Source organism: Macrosteles quadrilineatus, unplaced genomic scaffold (genome assembly GCF_028750875.1).
Source record: "Macrosteles quadrilineatus isolate MER2022 unplaced genomic scaffold, UCM_ALF_1.0 Scaffold_8__2_contigs__length_117827958, whole genome shotgun sequence".
Taxonomy (NCBI): domain Eukaryota; kingdom Metazoa; phylum Arthropoda; class Insecta; order Hemiptera; family Cicadellidae; genus Macrosteles; species Macrosteles quadrilineatus.
This window is the reverse complement of record NW_026542601.1, coordinates 106,685,626-106,697,260: the sequence shown is the minus strand read 5'-3', so window position 1 is coordinate 106,697,260 and position 11,635 is coordinate 106,685,626. Positions and strand designations below refer to the sequence as shown.

General features: G+C 36.3%; 1 protein-coding gene across 1 annotated transcript in view; it reads left to right on the top strand.

Annotated features, from left to right (window-relative positions):
• Positions 1-353: 353 nt before the first annotated feature.
• The window catches only part of LOC128999754 (sodium/potassium-transporting ATPase subunit beta-2-like), a 36,548-nt gene continuing 25,266 nt past the window's right edge, over positions 354-11,635 (top strand). The window contains exon 1 of the mRNA XM_054426416.1: positions 354-628. Within this exon, the coding sequence (XP_054282391.1) occupies positions 487-628 (142 nt within the window). The 5' untranslated portion in view covers positions 354-486. The remainder of the gene's footprint in view (positions 629-11,635) is intronic.

The window sequence follows — 11,635 nt, the reverse complement described above, 5'->3', positions numbered from 1 at the left end:
TTTGTAAAGTTTGAGCATGAAATACTCGTAAGTTATGTTCAGAAACATTATGTAACTCCAAGAAACATTTACTAATTTCATGGTGCACAGTTGTTTTTTATTAACGACCTTAATACAGTAGCAGGTTTATTTCAAAACATTCAATAAATTTGCAAAACCAACAAGTAATAAACAATCATAATTATTGACAGTGAAACATGTTATAATCAGTGATGGAAATTGCCTATCGAAGTTGCTAGCGCTCTATCCGTTGACCTGCAGCGGAGATTACCTGAACTAAAACCAACTTCAACAGCTATTTTGCTGCATTTACTGCGAGAAAGGAGAAAAAAAGTTGTGTGGGAGCGTCAGTCCGACACGATCAAGCGTCTGTTTTGTTTCTGTTTCGTTTCGACTTTCGTTTCACAGTTGGGCATCAAATCGCACGTTGGTCGCTGATTGTTGTGTTGTTTTGTTTTTGTGAAGTGATAGAAGTAATTGAGGAAAATGTCCAAATCGAAAGAACCTATGATTGAACAGGTGAATCCATATAATATGCCTCTTAAAGAGCCAACAAGCGTGAAAGTGAAAAGATTTCTATACAACCGTGAAACAGGTGCATTCCTTGGGCGTACTGCCTCAAGCTGGTGTAAGTACCTGTTTTGTTTATTTACTCCGTTCTTGACGGTTTCGGTAATAGTTTGAGGAAGATAATATCCCCATTTTAAAACTGTGTGTTTTAGTACTATTTTGTTTGGAAATGCACGTCAGCAATAAACTCACTACATGGCAGTAGCATTTAGGATGTTACCTAGTAATTTCCAGGGATTTTTTTTACTTTTATTACAGGACCTGACTCAATTTTTAGATGATTTGGCAAAGCATTGATGAGCAGGATTCCGTTATAGATTTTTTTTATAAAAGTGGTACGGTAGAATGCTTAGGTATCTGAAGATCGAGGCTGTTTCGCAGAGAATGGGCAAGATCATTGGCGTGAACCTGGCAATAACTCCAGCCATAAGTTGTGCGCGCGCCCGCTAAAATCTATTGCCAGCCGTATTGCGGCAAAATACGTCCGCGATCCATATTACCCATGATGCCAACAGATAGAGGACACTTTAACGGACACAACAGTATCAACATTAGGTACCGGTAGCTGGGGAGTAGAATAAGGGGGGTAAAATCAGCAATAAGTTGTGCGCGCGGCCGCTATTATCTATTGCCGGCCGTTTTGCGGCAAAATACGTCCGCGATCCATATTACCGATGACGCCAACAGATAGAAGACACTTGTTGTCACTTGTTGTTGTTTTGTTGACACTTGTTGAAGACTGGTTGTTTATTTTATGCTCCTTACGAACTACTTTTACTATTAGGTACTAGTTGTATTAGTTGTTTAATGTAGATGTTACTGGCCGCACATACAACTTATTACTGATTTTACCCCCCTTATTCTACTCCCCAGGTACATAATGTTGATACTGTTGTGTCCGTTAAAGTGTGCTCTATCTGTTGGCATTATTGGTAATATGGATCGCGGACGTATTTTGCCGCAAAACGGCCGGCAATAGATTTTAGCGGGCGCGCGCACAACTTATTGCTGATTTTACCCCCCTTATTCTACTCCCCAGGTACATAATGTTGATACTGTCGTGTCCGTTAAAGTGTCCTCTATCTGTTGGCATTATTGGTAATATGGATCGCGGACGTATTTTGCTCCAAAACGGCCAGCAATAGATTTTTTATGGCGCGTGCACTACTTATTGCCGAGTTATTGCCAGGTTCACACAAGTGGCAAGATCTTGTGGTTGCAAAGATAGAGAAGTTGTTTGTAAAAAGGGAGAGTGTTTCAAGAATTTATAAACAAGGAAAAGTTAAAATCCGAAACACAGCCTGGAAATAGTGTTTCATTACTTTTTCATTTCATTTCAAAATAGAACACAAAAAGACATCTTTGCACAAGAAGTTCTTGGACTGATTTTAAAGATACCTAAGTTAGTTCGATTTGCTCTCTTTTGGAGTCGAAATAAAAATCTAGTTCTATCATTCTCGCATCCTTGTGTCGGTATGTACTGCGTAGACCAAATGAGTGAAGATTACACCTTAATAGGCTGTCAGAAGGACTTTCTGATCGGAGAAATGTGCAAGTTGCCTTAAAAGGAAGATGCCAGACCCGACTCTCATGCATACATTGTCTACATGGTCATGAAATCAAAGGATTTTGTCTAATAGCCTATTAGACCAAGAAATTTTACACTGTCTGGGGGCTTAATTTCTACATCGGTAATTATTTACCGTACTTACACTGGGATATGATTTAATTTGGATATGTCTACTACTTACAGTAGGTATTTTTAACGCTGAATCCAAAAATGCAAACAGTTTTGGTCGGAGAGATTCCTAAGTGGCCGTACAGTTAAATAAATTAATATTAAGCTTCAGTTTTGTAGATTTATTATCATATTTGAGGTATGGACGAGTCCAAGTTGTAGTGGCGACTAACACTAAGAGGGGTGGAAGGTTTGTGGAGTAGAAACAGCCGTCAGTTGTTTACATTCGATACTAAACAGACAAAACCGCACACGACGCCATGAGAGCAAAATCAGAGTTACAACATGCAATAGGTAACAAGATTTTTAAAAGAAAATGGACTTTGGTGCTGTTTTGAAAATACAACAAATCAACTATGATACAAACTATAAATCACATGATCATAAATTATAAAACAAAATATAATTTATTCTAAAATATCAGTAATAGCAAGCTAGGCTTGCTCTTCTCACTCAGTCCTCACTCCTCACTCAGTACGGACCCGTCCAGACCACGCCATGTTACCATTACCTTCAGTACCGCTCAATTATCCTTAGATTCGTAATCCTAACCTTCGTCGTTTTACGGCCACTTAGGAATCTCTCCGACAAAAACTGATTGCATTTGGATTCAGCGTTAAAAATTCCGTAAGTAGACATATAAAAATTACATCATCCCAGTGTAAGTCTACAGTAAATATTTGCCTCTACATATTCTAGAAGGATGTTTGTAGAAGGATTGCCTTGGATTGAAAAAAAGGAGCAATTCAGTTTTGTTGGGATTGAGGTTCAGTAAATTGAAGTCAAACCACTGCTTAATATTATTTGCATCAGTAAAAGATTTTATTTCCAATCTCTCGCAATTGAGCTAGACAGCATTGCAGATTTTCGGAAATCTCGCTTATTTGTCGTTGAATCCAAAAAATTCTTGAATATTTGTGATCTGCTGAATATTCTGGTTAGTTTTAGTGGTAGCATGATGTGTTTTGGTAAAAAAAAAATGTTGGTAGTTTTTTCCGCGTTATGGTTGTTTTCTGCAGAAAAAGAACGTCATTTTCGAAATCAGCATTGAATTTTGAGTAGAATGAAAAAAGTTTCAAAAATCACGTGCAAACCCTGTAATGCATATTTGACCGATTTTCCTTAGCGCTGAACTAATTTTTGTACAAAAGTTGAATTTGAATTGGGCTACCATAGCTTAATTCAATATGATTTATGACAGATCTAGGCCTACTGTATATCTGTCTTAGGGCCAAATACAAAGCGAAGTGAACAGATATACTGTATCTATTTCCCGCCCGTAGCGGAACAAAATTTGAACTTTGCCAATAATCTTCACAGTAATTCTTGTGGGCGGCAGAAGAATATAATATCTGTCGACCTTATTTCTTCGCTTGTTTGATTTTTATCCATCAAAATGTATCTTATCACTCTGAAGTAGGTAAATCTAAACCACTCAGTTCTACTCACATATCCTCAAACCACATTCCCCACCAAGACTTCCACTAGGCCTAAGTTACGTAAATACTGTTTTCAGGTTCATCATGATCACTTTTATACTAAGTTATTGTTTTCAAGAGTAACTTATTGAAATCCATGGTTGTCAACGCGGTTAAAGCGAAAACCATCACCATGGATTTCAATGACACTGCCTGCAAAAGCCTACGCAGGAAGATTAAAAGCACAGAGCATAGAATAAAAAAGTAACTTATGTCTTTCCAACATCGTAATCATATTCTTTAAAATTTGGATCGTTTGGATTGGTCACTTAAGCTCAAAATAAGCTTAACATAAAAATAAGTACAAAACACAAACGTAAATATCACTCTATGGCGTAAAATGAGCTAAAGTTAGCTGAAACAGCTCCGGAAATTATTATATCCAACAACAAAAACAAAATTACCCATTTATAGTTTAATGTTTATGTTTCTCTTAAAAGCAAAAACTTTAAAACGTTGATAGGGCCTATTTATCTTTGATTCCATTGAATCCACAGAGCATTATATAAGAACTGCTCTGTGATTGAATCAGGCTATCTAACAATAAAATTATGATTCGTTTGATGGTCAAACTTAACCTAACCAAAACTCAAACTTTCTACTCAGGCTTTAATTATCGAGAGAAATTTACAATCGTTGAAAGCCTACGATGGAGTCAGACATCAAAGTTTCAACATGAATGAATATAAATAGGGTAAACTTACTTAAATTAGAATTGCCTAAGTTAGTTATTTTATTCTCATTTTTTATTTACATCAAGTTAGAATTTGATGAATGCCAGTTTCCGACGACCGATGCAGCATTATAAATTACGGTTCAATATTATATCATTATAATTTGGAATTTCGGACACCGCCTATGTGCGTATTTTAACCCAAATATGAGTGCAGGATGAGTAGTGTAGAATGGTGTGTGATGACCTGTGTAGCTTTGATACTGCCTAAGATCAGCTGTTTCATTAGTCAGGACCATTTATTAAAAGTCCAATTATCAAGAACAGCTGGGTTCAGTTTCGAACGATCAAAAAGCTAGGGTACATTTATACTTTACTCAGGATTGAACCGGAAACCTTTTACTTAAAAGGCGAGTAGTGTTACCACTGGGCTACCCAGTAATAATGATCCGATATTGATGTGTAAACGTACGTTTATTCAAACAAGTTTGCAAACCAGCATGGCCAGACTATGGGTACAAGGACTTTAGGGGGAGTTTTATCTGGTTAAAAATTGGGTTTTCCCATATTTTTATTTAGCTGAGGCCTATGTGGTTGCAAATAGGAGTGCACAAATTAATTTTTTATCAAAGCATTATCTATATGTATTTTTAACAGCTTGATAAGTTCTGTAGCCTACCTTTATTCATAACCAAGGTGAATGTTTATCAGATGGCTGCACAGTATACTTAGTCAGCTAAGTGCATGCCTGTGTGCATCAAGCGTCAGGTTTCTTAGAAAAACTTGTTGCACATTCCTGCCTTTCTAAACTTGCACGTGCCTTCTTCTAAGTATCATTAGACACACTATGTTTTGCTTATTTGACACTTAAAAGTTATTAAAAGTTACAAATTTAAAATAACCTTAAATTGATTGTGTTTTACTCACACATTTTAAAATTTTAACTGGCAGTTTGAAAGTTTTTTCCCAGCAGAACCTGGCCTGTTTTATTCGTAAAACATGGGCCTGTGGCATAGGTACTTCAAGATTAGGCTACCTTTAAGTGCAAAATATCAGTTGATATAGTTTTATGTACAGGTCATGTACAATCAAGAAGACATAATTTTCAAAATGTTTTAATTATCAAGGATTCAGTACGGTATTTTTATATTCAGGGGTAAATTTAGATGTGCATAGTTTTTGCCAATTTGTATGGGGAGTATGGCCCCTGTGCTGGTCTAACCGCCTATGTCCGGTACCATTGATGAACAGAACCTTCTATGTATGAGGGGTGTGGCAAGGTTAATTCTTGTATCCGGCCTGACAAACACAATGCAGGGCTAAGTTACATAATGAGTTGAGATGTGCAAAAACGTAAACTGAAAAACATTTTTTAATTGAAAACTTTTAAATTTTAAACTTTTACTGATCTATTTACTTTTATTTGTTTGTCTTTTCACTTGTCCCACTTTGAATCCGTCTATAACCTCTTAATGGGGTGGGTTTGATATACTTCATTACGTTTTAAATTACAGTAGGCCTAAACGTTTTGCCATAAAAACTTGATCAAATCTGTGGTAAGTAACTTTTATTAAGTTAATTGTGAGACCCATAGCCTAATTAATTATTATTCACTTTTAAGTAGGATAAATAAACTTCTTTTGGCTAAATATAAATCTGAATAAATATTTTGGATTTTTTTGCCATTAAGACCAATCAATGTTTACCTGCTCGAAACTTGATGTCCATGGAAAGAGGTTCATACAGTCAAGAGATGAGTAGATCTAAGTAGTTCAATGTCCTGTTTTTGTGTAAAATTTCAGCCATTAAGTCCAGTAGGTTTTACTTTTAATTTATTGTGCTTGCATTTCTTTAGATTCCCATCAATAATGGGAGCTAGGCTAAATCTTCCGTATTTGGCCTTTTGCACAAAATTCCCTTGTGATTTCAAACGGATCTAAATTTCTTTATATTTCAACGGACTAAAAAGTAGTCAAGTAACGACACCTTTTATGCAGGTAGTTCTGGTAGAAAATTTCGAACAAATAATTTTTGAATTGCTTTCTTAGAGCAGGTTGTTTTTTGGCAACAGTACAGACACAAGCTGTGATTTGTAGCTCAAGTGCCCGGTCACAAAAGCTTTGGCTTCATTCTGAATGAATTATTTATAGCAGGAGTAGTTGAAAATGGAGATTTTATGAGTGCTTTGTGCTGAACTCCCTTTGTACAAATCTAGATTTCTCATGTATAAATGTATAGGTACCTTAGGGCTTAGGGATATGTTGTATTGGAAATATAGGTCACCAAAGTGATAACTTTTTTCTTCTAAAATGAGAGAGTTTGAGAGTTCTATCAAGATAGAAAAATTACTAAGTTACAACAGTTTACTTACTTTTCATTAGAGCAACATAGGAATTTTATTTTACCGTAACTCTATAAAACCACATAAAACGCCATTCACATAGTCCTATTGTGCTGGGTTGTAAACTCGTTTGCAAACGCAAGTTTACCTGTTTGTTCAAAATTTCACCAAAATCAAATCATTTTTACTCGATTTATTGTGCTACTCATATTTTAAATTACACCTAATAGATTATTAGTATATGTCTGTTATGCAGATTAGCCAACATTTTCTAATTTTGACTAAAAGAATTATTTAATCTGAGGTGATTTTGAAATAGTCACTCAAACAGCATTCCAGTAATAATTTATCACAATGCAATCAGCCTTTGTCATTGTTTGGGAGTAGGCCTTAGCCACAGGATGTGCGAGATCTGTCAAAGAAACTAATGGTCCGTTTGACCTCACATTGTGTGACCTCTGACCTCCGACCTCTGCTCTGTGACCTTGTTACTCCCTTAACTCCCCCGTAACTCCTGGGTCTGGAGGCAATTTGACCTAACTAACTAGTCGCGTAACTACAGGTCTATTTGATAGTTTGTTATCAGTGAATCAGTGTTCCGTGTCCTTGTTCCCAAAAGAGTAGTAGAACCTTGTTTTGAAAACATCGATATGTAGAACTATCAATGATAGCCTATAAAGGCTCCCCTAAGATTTATTGAGCGGGGCGAAGCGAAGCTCTTATACTACACTCCTGCTTTTTTTTACAAATACTCCTCCTGAACGGCTGAAGTGATCTGCACCAAATTTAGCACAATCATAGGGACCGACCATGGGAAGGTATAAATCTGAAATGGTACAAATCGTTCTACAGGGCTTTTCCCTACGTGAATTCAATCTTTTGGAAATTTAACATGGGCCTTTTGGGTTAATTGGTTGTCATGACATTATTTGCGAGATAACAATAAAAAGGTAAACATGAGTCGCAACATATGATAGTCAACGAATCATCTAAATAGCACATTAACATTGCAAATACCGTACAGAGAAAAAGGGAAGAACAATCAGATTGATATCATTGAGCATAATTTACTACAAAATGAATAAGCCTTCTTTCACACCAGCGCGGTGCGGGACCGTCCCGCACCGCGCTGGTGTGAAAGAAGGCTGATGCACCATTGACTTTAAATAATCCAAATAGCCATTCCATTTATCTGAACCAAATCTAGGCATAGGCCTACAGTTGAGTATACTTTCCATTAATGTGAACTAGTGAACTAGACGTACCATTCAATAATGTAGACTTCGAATAGGTACTGAAATTAGGAATTCCATTAATATAACTAGAGGACCCATGCTGCTCCGCAACGTTAAAATAAATATATTATCCGAGAAATAATTAAATTTATGATTTTTGATTGAGTAATACAGTATCTTGAGCTTAACTGATTTAAAGAATCAATAGCTCAAATTTAAGCCCATAAAATACTGATTATTTTGAGTCAAAAACATATTAAAAACATTAACAATACTGGAGCTATTGATTTGTAATCATAGAAAATCCTTATGAAAAATAATTTTTATGTTGGTTGTTCACCTTGCGTTTGCTTGAAACTCGTCCGATTTGAATAACTAATAGCTTAAAAGAAAGCCGGTATTTCAATGAAGGTTCTTACACCAAAATATATCTAATATATAAAATTCTCGTGTCACAGTGTTTGTCTGCAAACTCCTCCGGAACGACTCCACCGATCGTTATGAAATTTGGTGTGTAAATTCTGTAGGTATGCGAATAGGAAGTAAACTATTTCCCGTTTCGAAATTCTTAAAAGGGCTCCGCCCCAGTGGCTCTGGAGTTTCCCATGTTAACCTTATGAGAAATGGATTTAATGAATCTTAACAGCTGTTTCAATTAAACAAGTTGGTTCTGTTCTACACTGAGCTAAAATTATAACTGGAGGTAGCACTGCCATGGCAGAAGTCTGTCAAAAGCGAGTCGCTGATTTTGTTAGGTTGGTATAGCAGTAAGTTTTCTTACCATAGCAATAACATGGCTTCTTATAACTAGGTTGGTATAGCAGTGAGTATTTTTGTCATACTTGAATACTTTTAATACTTTAATAATTTTCTTTGAAATGGTGACCATACAAAGTAGGTATTTTAAGCCAAATATAATAATAGTTATAGCAATAATATGGCTTCTTATGGACACCCACCTCACGCAAACATGGCGGCTGGCGACACGCATCTTTGACATTCAGTGCTACCTCCAGTTAGAATTATAGCTCAGTGCTGTTCTATGATGTTCAATAGCATTAAAATTACAAGGATTACCAACAGGGTGCAGCACTATTATTTCTTTTACATTTATGACAACAGCTAATTTGCAACCAAAAGGTGAGTGAGCGTAGCGAACGAACTTCAACCTGGAGGCGAGGGAGCGTAGCGAACGAGCTAACCTGAAGGCAAGTGAGCGCAGCGAACGAGCTCCAACCTAAAGGTGAGTGAGCGTAGCGAACGAGCTCCAACCCAAAGGTGAGTGAGCGTAGCGAACGAACTTCAACCAGGACGTGATTGAGCGATGCGAACGAGATCATCTTGAAAATTAAACGTAACGGTACTTTCTTTCCATCGGTCTGTCTTAGGGGAAACCTATAACTTAGGCGATACGAAGTTCGCCGGGTCAGCTAGTAGGATTATATAATTATAACTGGTGAAAAACATCTTAAATTCAAGTAATCTTAAATTAAAAAATGAATCAAATCATGGCGATGCATGCAAATCTTTGCGTGCATGCCTTCAATTTGAGACCTCAATAATGAAAATTGGTCGGGTAGAAGAGCCAAACGAACTCGAAAAAGAAAAACTTTTTTTTAGTATATAGGCTTAAGATACTGCAAATAGACATTAGATTTAAGTGAACCAAATATACCATTGACATTGGATACTGCAAGTATTTAATCTCATTTACGAGGAACAGATGTAGCATTGACTTTAGAAAAGTATTGGATTAATATGCTAGTTCCGCTCAATATTGCAAGCAGACAACTGCATTGTACACCTAGTGTTCATTCAGCCATTTCAAAACTCATATATAGGTACGTTAGTTTTGTGATCTTAAGATCTATAGCTACAAGATTGTAATTTGTATGCAGTTTTGGAATTAGTAAAGATTTGTGTCAGCGTTGTAAAAATATGCGTTTTTCAGATAACATTTAGGATCAAATCTCTTAAATATACGCATGTCTATATGATAGCTTTTCGTATTTTAAAACTCAATTGTAATGCTTGAATCGTCTCCCAAGCTTTGCAAGTCAACTGTTTTAGAATTTCAAATAACCGAACCATAAAAATTGAAACGCCAACAATTACGGTCGTTTGTGTTGTCAGTGTAATTGTGTAGCCATATTAGACATTTGAAACTAGTTCACGTGGTAGCACGACCACTGAGCTAAAATTATAACTGGAGGTAGCACTGCCATGGCAGAAGTCTGTCAAAAGCGAGTCGCTGATTTTGTTAGGTTGGTATAGCAGTAAGTTTTCTTACCATAGCAATAACATGGCTTCTTATAACTAGGTTGGTATAGCAGTGAGTATTTTTGTCATACTTGAATACTTTTAATACTTTAATAATTTTCTTTGAAATGGCGACCATACAAAGTAGGTATTTTAAGCCAAGTATAATAATAGTTATAGCAATAATATGGCTTCTTATGACACCAGACTCACGCAAACATGGCGGCTGGCGACACGCATCTTTGACATTCAGTGCTACCTCCAGTTAGAATTATAGCTCAGTGAGCACGACCTATTAGGACAGAAGGCTGTATGGAACATAAACAAATGACGTCATTGGCCCGAATGCCTATAATAGATGTAACAGCTGGTTTTGACAGTTCTATTTAAATATTAATAAAATCGTGTTTACTTTCGGGCCAGTGACGTAATTATCTTTTATCCATACCGCGTTCTATTCAAATAGTCGTGGTTGGTAGTTTAAACTTGTTTACACTATAACCAAATTACCTTTTCGTCTAATTTTCTACGTATTTTAAACATTTCCACTCCTATTTATTCGTTTAATTTGACCACTGTGACGTGCTTATACAACAGGGACAAGGTTGACTTCCAGTTAGTTGTTTAGTCACAACACGTCCAATCAAGGGCCCTTTGATGGTATGACTAGTCTTTATACAGCACAAGCCGTAATCAGCTGTGTAGATAATCGTCAGTCTTCATTTCATCGAACTGGTTTAGCGCTAGTTGTTTTAACCTATTCCATGGAATATCAAAATTAGGTGTTTGTCTTTCCATGACGCAAAGGTGAATCAAGCTGTTATTTCACACTAAGCTATAGGCGTACTGACGATTTATTTTGACACACGGCTTAACAAGTTCTTTGTAAGGCTTTGGAAAGTTAATTATGGTTTCTGGATTATATTAGTTTAACCTAGCTAAGCAAGTCATGTGTTTGTAGTATCTTCCATTATACTAATCAATTTTAGAAAACCCACAAAACTTTAACGGGGTTTGACTGCTTTCCCTGAAGAGCGTTAAAAAACTAACTTGAACTTCTATTAATATATCTTACTGGCGTAGACATGAGCAAAAACAAAATTGTAGTACAGTACTAATAAACAGCACTTATAGATGGGTTGTTCCGTTGTTCTGGGTTCAAATCCCTATTGTGCAACGCTGGTAAACCTGGGTCTTACACAATATTTTTATACTAACAAGTAAAGGGGTTTTCATCACTCTGTATTCGAAAATAGCCCATAACAGCTGAGATCTTCGAAAATCGTCAATTTAATACACCAAAAACAAATAGTGATCATCTGACTTTGATAGTCTGAATAT